This window comes from Labrus bergylta, chromosome 9 (genome assembly GCF_963930695.1).
Source record: "Labrus bergylta chromosome 9, fLabBer1.1, whole genome shotgun sequence".
NCBI lineage: Eukaryota > Metazoa > Chordata > Actinopteri > Labriformes > Labridae > Labrus > Labrus bergylta.
This window is the reverse complement of record NC_089203.1, coordinates 28,828,782-28,848,016: the sequence shown is the minus strand read 5'-3', so window position 1 is coordinate 28,848,016 and position 19,235 is coordinate 28,828,782. Positions and strand designations below refer to the sequence as shown.

The following is a 19,235-nucleotide window of genomic DNA, read 5'->3' as shown; positions in this document are numbered from 1 at the left end:
GAACGTAGACCAGCGGGGGAGAGGGGGGGGGGGGGGGGGGACATTGTGCTTGGGCGTGGTACGAAACAGCCTAATGTGAACAGGTGAGATTCCTTGCAACATGGTGATGTACCATCTAGTAATGTTGACACACGGAACGCCACCACCCCGTAACGCAGTGTCAGGAGGTCGTTTAAGAGGCCGCTGTGAGATCAGGTTGTCCTTTCCATAATTTCCATCTAAGACTATTTTTAAGGCTCATCAAAGTTTTGACTTCTATTCATTTTTTTGGCTTCTCTTTCTTCCATTCATCAATAATTCTTTCTGAAAAGTGAACATTATGTTCTGGATCGGCTCAAAGCTTTGAAAAATGATCTTGGACACCAAAAGTAGGTCCACATGCCCGGTGCTTGTCCTGATTATTAATAACTTGGCCAAGAAGCTCATGTTTTCACTTCATCAGCGAGTCATGACATTTCGAAATCTGTCTTTGGACACAACTACAAACCTTTTTTATTTGTTATCTTGATCTTGTTGTCACATCAATTGACGGACGGGCCGTGTTTTTGAACTGTGTTGATTTGTTTTCTATTCCATTGTTGCCATCGTACCCGCGTTTCTCGAGGTCTGAGTTAGGATGTCAGCGGTGGATGATTGGCCTTTTTGTTAAGCTACGAGTATTTGGGTTCAGTTGATTGAAAGATGGAATCTTTCAGTCAGATCCTGGAAGCAACAAACACGCTTCAAGTGCACGTTCTTATCTGACTCCAGGTAACCATCTGTCTATCTTTCTTTCTGGTAAAGGCCGGAGGATTATTACACCTCAATCCTTGCTTTGTTCAGAGAAATTAGATTGAAACGTCTTGATAGCCCGCAATAAAGAAAGTGTGCACTGTGGATTATATTGCAGAGGGGGGCAATGCCCAGACAAAGTTGTTCTTGGATCATTTAATCAACTTAAATTGATTTTGAAACTCTGAAGAACTCCCAAAAAATGTTCCTCTCTGCTCTTATACAAAAAAGAGCTAAAAAAAAAACACCGCACATAAGACCAGACTTAGTGCTAAAACTCCATATGAGTTATATCTACTTAGATTTAAGACTATTGTGAGGGTTAAGTGTGGACAAACAAACATTGGTAGTTCTGTGGTAAGATTCAACCCACAGTTACATAAAATATCTATTAAAAAAATAAGGAACACATGAATAAAAAACTTGCCTTTGGTTAGAAATTAATCCACGCATACGTACATTAAGAAATTAAAGCTGCCTTGTGGAAACTTCTGTAAACAAATACAAGCTAGTATTACATTCAGTGTAACTCACTAAAAAAGCAAAGTGTGTCCTTCAGGTCCAACAAAGCTAAACACATTTCTGTCGACATCTGCAAAGCAGCATTAGATCTTTAAATAGAGCATTGTTTCCATCCAGAGGAATCTGATATCCTATGTACTACAGGTAGCGTATTGCATCACTTCCTGTTCTGTTCTCCGCTGCTGCAGTGTTGTTCTGTGCTGATTGACAGAGCTAAAGCTTCATTGTTAATCTTTCCCAACTTTCTTACAATTGTTGTTTCTAAAAAACGGTACGTTTTGAAGTTATCAAAGAGCACTCTCAGACTAATCTGCTAAACAGTTTCCCTTATTTTAACTACCTACTCTCAGGCTAGCTTAGCATTTAGCTTCATTTACAATGGCTTCTTTTTCTGCCTCTCCCTCTCTTGTGTTCTCTTCTGCTCAGATGTTTAGTTACTCCTCATCCTCCTTTACTGGTAATGGTACATGTAAGAAATGTAGTTTATATATGTTAAATTGTGTATAAATTAAATGTATATCTAATAAACCTGGAGCATTAAACACGCTGCACCGGCCACATTCTCCACATATTGGTGGAGCTAAAATATATTCATAAAATAAAAAGGAATATAAAATGTTGAATAAAGTCTTTGAACTGAGCCATCCACACATTCAGACCAATATGAGTACCAAAAACAGCAGAGAAATACAAATGAATGGAAAAACCTCTATCAGCCAACAAAGTCGGGATGACCTTAGTGCTCTCACACTTTGGAGGCTCAACACTGGCAATGAGTCAGCCTTTTTAACAGGTTGTCATGGCAACTTTGCCAGACACAAAGATCCCCTCTGTGTGCGAACGGTGGGAGCCGGCTCTGCGACACAGGCGAACTCTTATATGCTGTATTAAGCTCACTGCAGAGATCCCTGGGCTGGTTAAATATGACTTCAGCTCATCCACTCCACACTGTAGGAGGTCTGAAGGGTATCGGTGCTTTCTCCATACTGGTGTAAACCGACTAATGGAAACCGTATTTCCAGCAGAGATGGATTGGAAAGAATTTATCATTTCTGAATGTTGCACTGTTGAAAGAGACATGCTCCAGTCCACTTAAAGTCATGCATGATCATGGAATCAGAGATTTTTGGGGTGCTGGTCTGAGTGCTGAACAGGTCCCACAGCATTAAGTTAGCCAAATTGATGTTGAAGGCCGCCTGCCCATTGACCTTTCTCTTTCATTATCATCACTTTTTCTTTTACAAATGTTGTGCTCAGCTTCGCTTGGCTTTGCACTCACGCAGAAGAAGGTAGATACAAAAAAACATTTGCTCACTTGAAGATCACACGACTTGATTATTGATTTATCATGTTGCCTTTGTTCTATACCTCGGTATCTGTTTAATTCAGAATATATTGCTTCTGAGAAATAAACAAAAAAATGCCAACATTGCATACAATTCATTCATTTAAGTTATTTACAGTTGTTTGACTAAAATGCTTGTTGTACCACTGGCAATAACTCATGAACGACCCAACATTTTCCACAGTCCTCCCATGCTGCCAAACTTGCACAAATGCATTCATTTGAGTCGACGCGAGTTTGTCGGGACTTAGATGAACTTAGAAGAAGCCCCACTTTGTGATTCCAGTGCTGGATATACCGATGCCTACCTCTCATCTTTAAATCTTAAGACTAACTGGATGACTAACTTTGGTTATCTAATGGTGTTTGAACTTGTTCTTCTTGCAGGGTACTACACTTGTGTGGAGGTCATCTTCACTCTCAGGCGACAGGTTGGCTTCTACATGATGGGTGTTTACGCCCCAACCCTGCTCATCGTAGTCCTCTCCTGGCTGTCCTTCTGGATCAACCCTGATGCCAGTGCTGCCAGGGTACCTTTGGGTACGGATGACTTAATCAATCCCGCAATCTGCCACTGAAGTTTACCAATCCATTTGATCTGTAGATAGTCCTTGTGGTGTTCAACCAGGGCAGATAGAGCGTATGGTTGGTGGGATAAAACAAAAGATGTATGAAAGAGTGTGGATGCTATGGAGGTAAGTAAGTGTGAAAAGTATTGTTGTAAAAAGCCATGGGGAAAAGAAAATGGTAGATAAAACGAAAACCGTAGTAGGATTTATGGTTTTTTAAGGATCACTGACACTGTGGCCCCAATCATCCCCATCACGACATTATCAATCACTTTGACATCCTGAAGGACTTTTATCTATCAAGCATGGAACCATGTCCAGTGTTGTTGTATGAGTGATAAATCACTTCATATAGCTAGTTTATTGTTTTAGTCATTGGATTGTCTGAAATCACACTTGTTGACTACTCACTTCTCCATTCATAAGGAGTTCTATATAGTGGACCACATAGTGAACTCTCCATCACAATAAAGACACCACTGTCTGTCCACTGAGCTGCAGATGATCGCGGATGGAAACAAGCAGTTGGACGATGGCTGTTCTCTTGGCAATGTGGCTCCTGTACTTTCTGATCACAACTTCCTGTTTCCAACTCCATGTTTTTTTTCTTAAAGTGACCACTACTTGTCATAGAAAATAACTACTACCTAGAAAAAATATTAGGAACTGAACTACGGTTACAGAATAATGACACTATTCTCCATCGTGACAACCACTGATAATGACTTCACTGCGGATGCACGTTTAAAAGGTGCAGCCGAGGATCAATAATACGGTAAATAATGGCAAAAATGTCATTAATAACTAATATTATACTGAGTGTATTTTCTTAATAATAATCAATAATAATACTAAAAGCTTTGCACCGCAATGCATGATGGTACATACTGCTTGATTAGTGACCATTGGTTGCATCCTTCTTTTCACAGTGCATTATGGGTAACAACAGATTCCACTACATAGGGTATAATAACCCTCACTCATAATTAAGACAGCACAAAAAATGTCGACTGCCCTATCGTTCACTATATGATGAGTAGTGGGTGATTTCAGGACCACCCTTGGACCCTAATAGGTTTGGTGTTCATGTCGGTCATTGAGCTGCCAACACACTCGATCATATCTAATAACCAAATGTCTAAAATATATCATACTGCCCCTTTGGGTTTGGTTTAGTAGCTAGCCACTTTGCTGTTCATCTGTGTTTTCATGCCTGTTAGTGACAGACACAGTTTTCCAAAATTTAACAAACTTTTTTTATAGTCAAGTTTAAATCATGCAGGGACAAGGCTTTGATAATGAAAGGAAAATGACATCAGGCTCTTGTCTCTCTGGTAAATTCTTATGCAAATCACTCTGCGCATCAAGGGTTTTTCAGGAGACAGGGAGAGCCAGTTGACACTCAGGGGGCCATCGAGGCACACCTGATCCTTTTAACCCAATTAATGAAGAATATGCTGAGGGGCATGAGGAGCAGGGCTGTTTTTCCCTCAACCACAGAGGAGCACAATTTGCCCAAACTGAAATAGGTCGAGCTAGATAACTGGACTGTGAGCCTGAGGGGATGCTGAAAGGGTTTGGTACTACTCCATGTTGGAATTGCAGGTATAAAACAGATCTCCAGTGTCCCTCTCACTTTCAGTTTTCACTTCACCTTTCATGATGGATAAGGGGAACAAACCTCTTAAACAAGGTTCATAAGCTAGTTGGAAAAAATGTCCATTCCACCTCCTACTTCTCCTCCTCCCCGATAACTAAACCTGTGTGTAATATGTCAGTGTCATCCACATACAGCATCACACGGGCACCATTGTGTGTGCAGGGCTGCATGGCTAAGATAATCATTTTTTTATCCCAAACCAGTCTTCCACCACCTCCTTTCTCTCCATCCTCCCTCCAGTTGTTTATCACCACTTTCATCCCATCATCACTCCGATTCCTCCTGGAAGCCTCCTCTGACTCCTCTCTAAATGGGATCAGTCCAGGTCAGTCGACACCCAGGTGTGGGACTACTCTCATTTATTGCTCTGTGCTGTGCATGTGTGTGTGTTTCCCTGTGTTAACTGGGAGTCTGTGTTTTTATGTGCTTACTGTTTTCTTTCCAGATAGATGAAATATTAAAGGTAACCCCAACAATGGTTTACAATTGCATTACAGAAACAGTCTGAATCAAAGAGCAAGTTTATACATGCAGCTGAGTGTGTCATAGGGGAACAAGGGAAACAAAGCTATTTCAGTATCGCCACCTTTCATGTTTCCCTCTGCTCATACATAATAGGTGGGTTTCAGACTTGACGACGCTCTCTTCAACGCTCTGTTCCAGAGAGGAAGGAGCAGTCTTGATCCTGAACCCTGTATGAACTCTTCCTTGATGAGTGACCATAATGAGGCGTGGAGACAAACCCCATCGGTCATCTCTTTGTATTTATTATCTCTCTAAAGAATCATTACAGTAGGTGAGGGGAGTGAAGCCCGTCATTTGTGGTCATAAAACCCTCAGAGGAGTCATTGGAGTTTCTGTGATGTAGCCGGTGCCTGTGCAGGTCAGAGGGGATCGCTAACCTGTAATCGTGTTAGCAATCAGAGATAAAAACAATTTACATTCATGATCATTAGAGAGTGTCTGAGCTCTTGGAGATGACCTGATATAAGACGTAAAGAACGGTCATGGAGTTGTAGTTGTAGTCCTCTCTGCATGGATCGGATTCTGTACAGTTTATATTTAAAGAGACATTTGGTCAGTATCTCGAGCTCTTAGTGGGAAATTAACCATTTTTTTCTCCAATCAGTGGATGGATTATTGGCTCCCTCACAGTGGAAACAAACATTTAACCGACACAATAAAGACTGACCAAAGTTAGCGGCATATGTTGCCGATTATAGTAACACCATCAGAACTATCTGGAGCTGGATAATGATCAACAATACTCCAAAATGCATCCAAAGCACCAACTATCCAAAACTGGAACATACAGTTATTGGGGATGACATTAAATCACTGGTCCAAGTTGTTGTTGTCCAGTTTAAGTCATTCAGATAGTCAGATAGTCTTTAGTTTTTTCCTGTATCTCTGCTCCTGTTTGGATTAGAACTAGCACATTTTGGTAAATTTCTCTTTGGCTTCTGTTTGTTCATACCAATCAACACCATACGATATGATACCATAGCATAGGATACACTTCATCATCCCCTTAGGGAAATGTGTCCTGGACTCCAGGACTGCTCACACATAGCTGCCTCCACAGTAGACCCAGTTATTAAAGAACATTAAATTCCTCTCTTGCATTGTTTCAAAAACCACCCAAAGAAACTACTGGTGTTGGGAGTAGTATGAAAAATATCACAGACAGCGATTGAAGTTAGAATTGTGTGTTTCACATCCAGCTTCCTCTTACTTTATGACTGATAAGGTCACTTGTCTCCTCTCCTTGTAAAGGCATCCTCTCGGTGCTCTCCCTGTCCTCCGAGTGCACCTCGCTGGCTTCAGAGCTGCCCAAAGTGTCCTACGTCAAGGCCATCGACATCTGGCTCATCGCCTGCCTGCTGTTTGGTTTTGCCTCGCTGGTGGAGTACGCCGTGGTTCAAGTGATGCTCAACAGCCCTAAGCGTATCGAAGCGGAGAAGATTAAGATGGCAGCCAAGGATAAAGCTGCGGGAAAGATTCCTGCAACCAAGAACAACACGGTCAACGGGACGGGAGGGACGCCACTTCATGTCAGCACCTTACATGTCAGTACATCTGCTTTGATAACTTTTGTATATGTTTGTGTGTCTTAATTAGTGGACTATAATGATAGCTGTCTGCATGTGCTCAAGCAAACCTGCTCTTTTAAGATAAATAGTTATGTCAAACACACCACAACATTTCATTGCTGGTGCTTTTTTGGACACTTTGTGTTCACTTTGCAGTTTGACATGAATAAAAAAGTACCATCTAATCTACAGTAACTTTAGCCCCGTTTCCACCAAGCGGTCCGGTTCAGTTGTGTTTGGTACAGTACGCCTTCATTGATCTTTCCACTGTCAACCAATTGTGAATGAAACCAAAATAACCAATCCGTACGGTCCAACTATTTTGCTACCCTTCTTTTGGGTCACTAGGTATACTGATCCTAGCCTTAAGGCTGGAGCGAGACGCACTGCAGTTGGTTGATTGGTCTAAACAATCTTCACTTCCTGTTTGACAGTGTTTAAATACCCCGTGGATTTCAAGGCTGTTGTTTTCTTTGCGACTAACGTCAGTCGGTAGCACCACCCCATGGACGACCTCGGAGGTGCAGACCTCTGCTGGACGTCCTCCATTGTTGTCCTTTGGTTAAAGGTTGAACGTTGAACTTATTGTCAACTACACTGTGTCTCACTGCTATGGTGTTTATTACTAAGACTTCTACTACTTTTACATAGTTGAAGCAGCTTTCACCATCGGGCTTACACCCCGTCTACCTATTGAGGGTACTGTTCGCTGTGGAAACGCAAGCAAGGTCAGGGTTTACGGTACCAAACTGTACCGAACCAAACCAGACTGTTTGGTGGAAACAGGGCTATACTGTACTATGACAAAATGCATATTTCAGATCTGACATCAGGCAGTTATTTAGCAGCGAGGCATACAGATCTTATTTACATTCAAAACACGCCAAATTAGCGATTCATTTGTGGAAAGAATAATTCCTTCAGTTTCAATAGGGTCCTCGCTCTGAGGTCGGTGCTCGGGTCTTAATTAGGAAGGATTTAGAAATTTCAAAAATGGTGGCTGTCATGTTGGGTTTTGACTATGGGTGCAAGAGGATTTTATGTAGGTCCTGACATGTTTTATATGCATATAAAATATCATGCATGTAGGTAAAAAAAAAAAGTCTATAGGGAGAATTTTTTTTTAATTTCTAGGGGGCGCCCATGAGATATTAAGCCAAAACACTTCCACACGTAAATTTCACTTACTCTTGAACTTTTTGCAAAGTTTGGTGAGTTTTCAAGCATGTTAAAGCCCCCAAATAATCTGTGCAAAGAATAATTCCTTCAGTTTCAATAGGGTCCTCGCTTCTAAAAATGTAGAGAAGTCTGGATCACACACTAACAAAGCTCGGACAGAACTCAAGTCAGACACTCACAGGAACATCGGGCATGCTGTAAGTCGTCGGCTCTTCCAACTGTTGGCCTAATTGGAATTAATTTATCTCTAGCTCTGTTAGTTAGGACCACATTTGAGTTTAGAGGATTACATTATTCCATTGAGGTTTAATGGGTTTTCTTGTCAAAACCAAATCGAAATAATGAAGCCTTAATGAGCTTAATGACTTCAGTGAGTAAGCAGCCATAGTCTGATTAGATCCTGTTCACCCTGCAGGCCTTCAGGGACGTTGATGAAAGGGATTTTTGGATGACATTAAACTACATCCTTCTGTTGATAGATCTAATAAGCACCGGTTGTCCACTGGGATAGCATGCAGAGTGCAGATGGGCTTCAAGACCGGGGCATAAGAGAACATCCAAATTAGGCAACACTGTAAAGCACAAAGTACATCTAAATTTGGCTCCAAAGACCGGCCTTTTTTCTCTTAAAATAACAGTTGTTGTTTCTGTCCAAGCTTCAGGATCAAACAGATCCTTTACTGGGTTTTCAAAGTGGAGTCAGTTTTCAATCCAACAATCCTAAAGGGCCTCATTTAAATGTTTCACACAGTGAATGTGACGCCATGCTTTCATTGCTACTGTTTACACACACACACACTTTTATGCATCCAACAGAAGTCAGACAAAGTAGAGAATTCAGAGGGCTCTTGTATAATTGTAGAGTCAGAAAAGTCTCTACACTGATTTGTGCAGTTTGGTCGACCTATAAAGAATCTAAAAAGAAAAGACATTAAATGTTAACCAAGCACAAACAAACAGGGATTGTTGTTTTGTGTCAATACTCAGTTCTTACCTGAGTCTGAGCTTTCTTGTCAGAGAAACTCAAAAAATATATTTTTGACATTTCAAATGAGACTTTAGCAAGCTCAAACTTTGTCCCATTACAGAGAGGTATTGAAAAAGCTGCACAAAGTCAATAGAAATGGTCAGCAGTGGCTGTTTGTTGTTGTGGTGTAAAGCTATCATTACATCTGTACCTCTCTCTAATCCATCTCAAGCATACACAATAGACTCAAATATATATGTAGCTGGGGGGAGGGGGCTTCTCCCTCCTCCCAGCATATCATGTACCTCCTGTCCTATCCAATGAAGACAAAAAGGCCCCAAAAATAGCTTAAAACTCTACTGAACAAACCAGATTGCGATCCAATAATTAGGACATGAAAGAACTCTTAGGCACTCTCTCTTTTTAAACAATTAAAGAGCCTTTATTTTCATGGCATGATCCTGAAGAAGATTTGATGCCAAACACGTCAAAGTTTGCTTCAAGAGCTACAGGACAATGCCATGAAAATAAAAAGTCATTTCAGTTTTAAAAGAAAGACTTTAAGTGTTGTTTTCTATGACTGCATGTTTCCCTATCCAGAGTGACTAAAACCAACACTGCTTTGAGTCCAGGGAGTGCTCCTTCCTGTGTATTTTAAGATAACGGTTTGATTAGTATTTGGATGATCATCATTTTTAGTCTCGGCTCTGTGCGCAGTAATCCCACTCTGCTCCTCATCAGTTCAGATTTTAAGAACTTTGTTGAGGCTGCACATCCTGAGGGGCAGCCGGCGGCACGCTCACAGACTTTCAGTCTAATCGTGTCCTGGTGTATGGATTCCAGATAGTAGTAGATAAATGCACTGCTGCAGACTGTTTTTAGTCCATCCTGTTCACCCTCATCTCTTTAACACCCAGGTGGCCGAGACTCGCTGCAAGAAGGTGTGCACCTCCAAATCGGACCTGCGGACCAACGACTTCAGCATCGTGGGCTCGCTCCCGCGGGACTTTGAACTGTCGAACTTTGACTGCTATGGGAAGCCGATCGATTTGGGCGCCGGTGCTGGCAAATCCCAGTCCAAGAAAAACAAGAAACCCCCTCCTCCGAAACCTGTGATCCCCTCGGCGGCTAAACGAGTCGACCTATACGCCCGAGCCCTCTTCCCCTTCACCTTCCTCTTCTTTAATGTCATTTACTGGTCCGTATACTTGTGATTACCTTGAAATGATCTTGTATTTTTAACCCTTAAAACATCACACACGTGGGTGCTTTGATGAGCTGAATATTTTACAAAAGTAAAAAAAATTAAAAATGAATTATTATTCATAAAAAATATACTATGAATTATTATTATTACACTTTATATGACAAGATCCACTCATCATTGTATCAAAATGATCACAACTTTCTTTTCCTTAAGTGGAAATATAGCATCTTGTATTGAAAAACTTGATTTATTGATAATGGTACTCGAGAGGCTCCGACAGGGTTGCAGATATAGCTGTTGTGATGAATGGTGTGTAGACAAATCCACTAAGATTGATTGAGTAACGAGCGAGCAGAAGACACACAGATCTATAAAAGTAAAATATCTAATCTATAAAATAGCTTTTTTAATTTCCTGCCCTTGCAGAGCGGGTGTTTGTCCTAAAGTTCTGAGTTAAAGCACAGTTTATTTATGCTCTAATGCAAAGTGTATTTTTTGCATGTTTTTTTTAAAAAAAAAGCATGTATATGAAGATAAAGCCTTTAAAAAAAGTAAATATATGAAGTCATTAGATTGATTATTCTTATGAGTTGCTCTTGAGAAGATGAAGAGGATTATGTGAAACACTGTTTCCCAGTCCAGATGGTCATGTGACACTGCCGCACTCCTTAACTCATGATGTTTGCAACACTCTGCTCCTGTCCAGATGGTCATGTGACACTGCCACTCCCATCACACTGTAACTTTTGACATCCTCCACCTTGTGTAAATGGGTCGCCCGTGAGGGTCGGCCATGTTTGTGAAATTTACAAGCAAAGAATTAAATGACTTTTCACCGGTTGTTGTGACTGAAAGTGGATTTGTGACGTTAAAAGGAATCAGTCGGAGTGCAGCTTTGACTGACTAAAGCTGTGTCCGACTAACATGACTCAAAATCAGCCACAAAGTCAGTGAAGTAGCTGCCTTGTTCTCTGTGTTGTTCTCCAATGAGCGGACGCAGACCCTCTTTTTTTATTTCAAATCCGCCTGCCTTGTTTAGTTTAGTTTATTAGTTTATTCGTTTATTGGAATAAGGGACAGTGTTGTCTCAGAAGAGAAGATATGCTTTGTACCTGATTTAGCTAACTAGCTTATTTCCATCTGGTGTCCCTGGTTCAGATGGCAAGAGTAACACATACACACACATACACACACACACACACTAATAATTGGTTTCAACGTAGGTCCCACCTCTGACAGGGTTTATAGCCACACCTCATAGTTTAGGATTTTTGGGATTGCAACTGGGGTGGCTAATCAGATTTCTAGGGGGGGCCCATGCCTCCCCTGGCCACCCCTCTGGACACGCCCCTGAAGAGGAGAGGGACCATCAGCCCTCAGTTCAAGAGGCGACATCCGCAATGGTAAGGTGGTGCATTGGTGCAGGGATCCAGATATTGGGGACCCCCACTGTCTGGGTGGTCATGGCTATATAACATAGCATTTGTGAAGGCCCCATATATCCACACACATCTGTATATTTTGATGCTGTTTTACTTAAAATCGACCCTCAGCATCTGCTCTGCTCGACCCACATGTACCCTGCACATCACACAACAACACAGCTGGATCCTCCTCGGAGTCTTGACCTCTTCTAATCTACCAAACCAGGTCAATTATTATTCATGCAAACCTGCTCGGGGGAGAATGACCCCTGACTACCATTGCAAGACTTCTCACATGAAATCTGTCTCTGGCTTAATGATGCAAGATAGACGCTGATCTAACGCCATGACAACAAATGGTTAAATATAAATAAGTTTTGAGGCACATTGGCCTCAGGATTGCATAAGGAGCAGAGAGCTAAATTGTCATTGTGAGGGTTTTTATTTTGGTGAGCACAGAAAACAAAACTCTCTCTCTCTCTCTCTCTCTACCTCTGCTCTCCATCTCTCTCTCTCTGTTGCTGCCATGGTTACAGACATGGGAATGAATTTTTGTCTGTCACTATAAACACCTGCCTCAGACACAAAATGTGAGTCAGACTGAACCAGGCTCGAGTGAATAAGGCCTCAAACATCACAGATCAGACATGAGTCATCGCCAGAAGTTTTTGTTTTTTTTAATAGGTTGAAAAATACATTTACATGTGGTTCTTTTTGAGCGACCTAAAGACTGATTTCAGCTCTGACTGGACCTCCAACGAGAGAGATTCTGCGCCACAGTGCCCTCTAAAGGCCAGATCAATATTTGTTGGACGTAATAAGGGAGTGAAATACACTCCTGGGAGAAAAAACAGATGAAGGAGCAGGCTGAGGATAACGGTACAGCCAGAAATGATTTGTGTTATATGATGTAAATACAAAATAACTCAAACTTAGAAACAATTTGAATAAGTCTAAAGAAGAGAAAATGATGTTACTGCCTTGTTATATCTGTTATCTAATGTATGTTTTTAACTTCCTCAACTACTGACAGATAGTTGTGTTATTGTTGTCAAGGGATATGAAAAATAGCCTAATAATAAACTTCATCCTATTTCTTTTTGTAAGAGGTTTGTTGCTTTGTAAATAGTGTTGTTTGGTTTACTCGTCACTTTTTTTTCGTTGGGTCATATTTTTACTATTTAATTAACAATTTTCTCCAGGGGCGGTTCTAGAGTCTGTTGGGGCCCTCTGCAAAGATCAATTGGGGGGCCCTCAAACCAGAGTTCAGCATGGTAACAAGAGTGAGTGCTGTCAGATGGGGCCCCCTTAGGGAGGTTTCCTACTTTAATTGCAAAATGTGTACATTTTCCAGCAAATAAACCTAAAAGTTCAGAGTTTAAAATTACATTTAATTCTTAATTTTAACCTGAAGAAGCTATAAAGTGATAAAAATCTATTTACATTTCCTGTTTTGATCTGACGAGTTATAGATACAAGAAATATTTCAATATGCATCGGCTAAAAGAGAACTGATGATGAAGGAAAAACTAATTCACAGCACCATGACGGTGGATTTCTGAAAAACACACCCGTGTCACGAGCATAAGTCATGTGTCAGTGTGTGTGTGTGTGTGTGTGTGTGTGTGTGTGTGTGTGTGTGTGTGTGTGCGTGTGCGTGTACGTGTGCGTGTGCTTGTGCGTGTGCGTGTGCGTGTAGGTGCGTGCGCGCGCGGGTGTGTGTGTGTGTGTACGCGTGTGTGTGTGTGCGTGTGTGCGTGTGTGCGTGTGTGTGTGTGCGTGTGTGTGTGTGCGTGTGTGTGTGTGTGTGTGTGTGAGAGTGTGTGTGTGTGTGTGTCCGCCCCCACATCTCAGCACCCTGCTAGTATCTCCGTGCAGTAACCTATATCACACAGGGTGCTTTCTAATCCAACACGACCTCTCACCACGACGCCACCCGGCCCGGCGAGAAGAGCACCCTGACAGTCAGCCAATGATTAGTGGAGGAACAGTGGGGGAGGAGAGGCCACAGGGTTTATTGGAAGCTTGTTTACTGTGAACAAGGCTTTCACACGTCACTGCTGTGCTTTTACATCCTTACCCTCAAGTCCCAGAAATAGATAAGGACGGCGTAAACCTTTTCGTTTTCTCAATAAAAAGCAGAATAATACACCTCTTTAAATGAAATGATCTTATCAGAAAAAAAAACAAGGATTTCTCGATTAACGTGGATTAAAAGCATCACATCATGATGTGATGTGTGTATTTCAGAAACTACAAATGTAAGTCAACATCCAATGAAAAACGGGCTCTGCATAGGAGGAGGTTTGTAGTAATGGGGTGTCCCATTTGATCTCGAAAGTCGGAATTTCCAAGATGACAGTCGGATACGTCATCCAGAAAGCTGCCTAAAGTCAGAACTCTGACTTGGGAACTCTGAGGAACTTCAGTAACCCGAGCTCAAAATGTATTTATTGGAATGATCCACAGCCACCCCAATTGATTTACGTTTACATTCCCCGGCGCAAATTTGCGTCTTCACATTGACTTATGTATGGTTTTGCAATTTGCTTCACCTTGGTCCAAAAAAACTATTACCTGTCCCTAACAGCAAACTGAGTCAGCAAACTGTAACAGGTGGAGCACAGAAAATTGTTCAAATATACTACAATCAATGTTTCGACCGAAGGGGATGAGATCATCATTTTGCATCTTCCAAGTACAGAACTAAAGGAAGAATGTGCAACATTTTACACATAAATAAGCAGGAATCCTGTGTAAATGTATCTCTGAGTCATGACTGTCTACAATGAGGGAGAAGCTCGAGTCCCGCTGGCTATGTTGTTGTCAGAGCCGCGTTTACATGGACGGGACGGCCGGCTCCTCCCCTTGTGTATAAAAGCTGTTTTAGTCAAGAACTAGAGAGAAGAAGAAGAACATACTCACTGATTATTTGGATGTTAGTAAGAGTTTTTAGATCACGCTCATTCTGTCAATTTATGTGCTCTATGGAGCTACAAGCTAACTAAAGAGCGCTAACATTAGCATGCTAACACAACAATGCAGGACACAGTTGATTGCAGCTCGAGCAAAGGACAATTTTGTGTGCTTAATGGTGCTTAAATATGGTGCACTCTAATTGATAACTCCTCCATGTGAACGCGAGTGTAGAGGGGTTGGAGGTGTGTCGCTGTAGAAGAGCGGAGGCTTCAGGATGGAGGAGGTGTGGCCAATACAGAAGTTTTTTTTGGTTTCATGCTGGCGTTCAAGGGCGACACCTACTGGATCAAAAAGTCGCTGATTATTCCTTTAAGACTGTCAGAGTAAGACTCGTTATTTGGAGAACAATAAAACAATATGATTTGATTTCCTTTGTATGACTTTGAATAACAAATCTAAGGGTCCAGAGAGTCCTACAGGTCTTTAGGTACCTTTGTATCTGTTGGCTGTTTTTTTCTTCTTTCTTTTCTTGTGTTAACTCCCTGTCAGGTTATTACAGTTTCATCAGGACACTTTCATGGTTTATCTGAAACCTGACACACAACAAGTTATTTTTCAAGTGCCAGTGTGGATTTTTCGGGCCGGCCACTATTTTCACTTCCCCTCCGAGGCTGTGTGGCATTTTGTTGGCAGCTTTTTTGGCGTAGATCGAAATGAGAAAGTTGGAAAAGTGTGGAGGATGCTATTTCTCTGTCGGAGGTTAAGGTGGAGAGGAGCTCTCTCATTTGGACTGAAACAATCTGTAAAATAACCGTGACCCTGGGTCCTGTCATTGCAGTTAGTTCTGCCCCAAACAGAGAAGAGATAGAATGGAGACAGACAGGGTGATGAATTGGTGAAGGTGAACTAACATCAGGTCTGAAGAAGCCTGACAGTGGAGGACACAGAGGAGAGAAGACATGGAGAATGGAACAGAGGGACCATAAAGACCCCCCTTTTAAAATGCTACATGTTCAACCTTCAGATCTAATTAGATGTTTAATAATTAAATCTTTTTTTTATGCATCCTTTGTTTCCAAACAGAAACCACGAGGCAGAAAGAGTTCCAGAGGACGCATCATTAGTAGGAGAATGAGGGGAATTAAAATAACTGGAGGAAGGGGAATAAACAACGCAGACAACTGGAAACTATTTAACTGATGAGCAAATATATCTGAATTAAGGATGTCAAAATGTTCGTTACTCTAACACTACCACAAGTTCTAAAACAACACAATCTCAAGTTTTTGAATGATTTAGTTCCAAGCATTGGTTCCCAACGGTCTGCAAACCTCTATAGGGAGGGGTGACAAAAATATCAGAGGGGGGGGCGAGGCTTTCTCTGCTTTGAGGTTTCCAAAAATTTGATTTTCACATGTTAACTTAAATCACGATGATCACTTGTTTTTCATAGAAATGTCTTTTTGTAAGAAGTGTTTGTAGGCATATGTTGGGAGTTATCAGTGAAAACCATTTAAAATGTGTATTGATTTTTGACAGATTGCTTTCTTTTTATGGGGTAACTGGGGGGGCTTAGCTTTTCTTAGATACAAGTAGCTGGAGCTCCAAGGGAACCACTGACCTAACATACCAACCCATAATAAAAGCTGCAGATCTTCAGTCAGATTTTGAACCAAAAGGCGCCACAAGCTAAATGTTTCCAACATATGTGTGAAAGTCAAACAGTGTGCAGGAGCATGCATGCATTTTTGGGTTATCATAAACAGAATGAACCCTACTATAGGATGCCTTGGACTTCTATTTTTTGTCGCCGTGGTATCAAATCAGGTACGGATCTCATTTGATTTTAAGAATTGCACATAAGTTTAAAATTCTGGTATTGTGACAACTCTACCCTAAAAACGTTGTGGGACGATTTATCACATATTCCTTGATCTATGAAGCCCAGTTTGAGAAAGAAACATCGACTAGTAATGCTTAAAGAAATCCATAATAAAGTGAAATCTGCTCCATTTAATTGTTCTAATAGAAGTGATAAACTAATAATGGTGTTTACAGCTACAGAGAAGAATTCTAAAGCCAACTCCAAATCTATTTGTAAAACTTTGGGTTTGTAAAATGAAATAATAACTTCCTTTGAGACTTTTATTACTTTTAAAACATAAAGTGTGTTTTATGTTATTAGCTCTGGACCTTTGATCTAATCCTGGGCTGAGACTGTGTGCTCGAGGTCAGATATAAGAGGAGCTCGGTTCCACATTGGTACAAATGTGATGCTCCTGACGTAAGCTGATGCAGCCAGAGAGTCCGCTCTCAGCACTCTTTGTGACCTTGGGCTCGATCCCTGCAGGTTTTAACTCCACCAGAAACTCTTCTAATGGCAGTAAACGCTTAGCTTAGCAACTTATGTGTGTCCGAAGGCCTTGTTACGTATTCACATCGCCTCTTTACTTTGTGCTCGATCAGCCTCTGAGACACTGTCACGTCAGCAGAGGCTGTAAGTCACACACATACACGGCTGTTTTCAATTTCCTGATCGACTAAAAAACGCAGAGAGAAACATGGAGACCTTGTCCACATAATGTTCTGGGAACATGGAAAATATTCATGATCAGTCATGCTGTTGATCTGACATAATCTGTATGAACACATATTTACATTTGCAAAATTTCAGACAAGAGTGTTGGTGTTGGGAGTGACCTGGTCCCTGTTTGTAATCAGAGTACAATCATCAACGAGTGTTTCAGAGCGCCATGTTGAGATTAAAGATTGAAAGTCTTCATCGTCCCTGTGTGTGGTCGGATGGCGGCTGACCTTGTGGAACTTTCTGAAAAGAATCAAAGCAGCGCAGAAGAAAAACATGACTCAGCTGTGAAGTCTTTGAAATAATTCCTCACATCGATGAAACATTTTGATTCATTCTTGAAGAGTTCCTCTCGGCCTTGTATTTTTTTTTGCATCCTAATTGGATTGAGTGTTCATCTCATTTCAATTAGTTTTTTGATACAAACATGTAGGGTGGCAGATCTCTTGAGAGACGCTACAAACCCAATTTTTTGAAGGTTGGACTAAACATGGAAGAGCAAAGACAAAAATGTGGCATGAAGCATGACTTCATAAGAGATAGACGTTTAGGAAATTGACTTCCTGTTAGGCCGCTTAATCAACTTTCACACTCACAGGAACTCTGCATCTTGGGCCCATACTCTGAATATTTATGACATGAAACTATAGTCGTTGATTCATGCAAAACATCTCACTGCTCTCTATTAGAAAAACATGTCATGCCCCCACATCTGCATTTGGATCAAAGAGCTGTCATCCTGTCTTCCACTGGGCAAATTAACGTAGAGCCTAATCCACATGTAGGCAGGTATTGTTCTTTTTGTTTTTAAATGATGGTTGAGTCATATGCACTATTTTACTAAAATGTGTTGGATCAACATAACGACAGTGAAGTGCTTTGTTGTACAACACTTCTAAGTCCTCCCTTTGTAAGTCCCTTCAGGAAAAAACACAAACTATAAAAAAAAAAAATAAATAACTATTTGAGAAACAGCAAGAATTGAAATGCTTTCCAGGAAGCAGCCTCGCAGGATTCCTGGAAAACACAAACTTTAAAGGTTAAACATTTCTCAAAAGGTCACTGACTCGGTTTCAAAGTGTTGCATTTCCAGTAGGACCGAGTGTTTCCATCAGCACGTCTAAGCTCTGCAACTCTCTCTCTCTCTCTCTGGTGTTTTATTTCAATAAATTAAGTGAAAGGTAAACACCCACCCACAGCCAGCGGCGTCGTGATTTGATAACAAGATCCTCAAATTTCAATCCTGAAAAGTCATTAGAATGCTCTCCAGCGTTGTGATGGTTAAATCATCTCGGGGCCTGCACATTCAGAACATTACAGAACGTACTGTTGGAGATAATCAGACTGAAATTACATTTCAATCCGGCTGCAGCAGAATGAATCCATGCATGACATGAACCTTTCAGGCAGGGTCAAACAGATGAACGTCTGTGACATGCAAACAGCTGAACATGTCGTTTACTCAATCACAGGCGGGACTTCAAACAGGAAGAGCGCCATAAAGCGAAGGGTTCAAGTGTGCTCGTTCATGTAGGGAGCAACAGGTCGTCTCAGCCTGTTGTTCGGGCTAATGTACACTACAGTATGTTTTAGCGTCTGAAATCAGGGCCACAGTTTAAACGACAACATCTCCAGAATTTAGCTTAACTACTAGCAGCATTTCATTGAGCATGTCCATGATTTCCACATCATTTAGCTTCCCTGAAGAACGGGCAACGATCAGAGTGAGAATAGAGTCAGTCAGTTTGTACAGTTCCATCTCGTTGCTAATGTAAGCTCGTGATTCTATTAAAAAGAAGCTCAACTGAGGCTTGAGGCATGTGACACTTTGAGTCTGCAGGCAAGTTTAGAATTCAACATGAGGCGTTCAATCAAAACAAGTGGAACAGCTTCTACGTGTTTCTGTTTAATCGTTATCAATTTACATACTTTCACAACGAGCGTCACAAAAAAGCAACAGAGCCAAACTATAACACGATTCTTCTTTTCCAATGT

The 19,235-nt window shown here is 41.2% G+C and overlaps 1 protein-coding gene across 2 annotated transcripts in view; it reads left to right on the top strand.

Moving 5' to 3' along the window:
- The window catches only part of glrbb (glycine receptor, beta b), a 33,274-nt gene extending 22,121 nt beyond the window's left edge, over positions 1-11,153 (top strand). For both annotated transcript variants that reach the window (XM_020645093.3, XM_020645092.2), the window contains 3 exons: positions 3,026-3,178; positions 6,644-6,936; positions 10,024-11,153. In XM_020645093.3, the coding sequence (XP_020500749.1) occupies positions 3,026-3,178; positions 6,644-6,936; positions 10,024-10,320 (743 nt within the window). In that variant the 3' untranslated portion in view covers positions 10,321-11,153. The remainder of the gene's footprint in view (positions 1-3,025; positions 3,179-6,643; positions 6,937-10,023) is intronic.
- Positions 11,154-19,235: the final 8,082 nt, after the last annotated feature.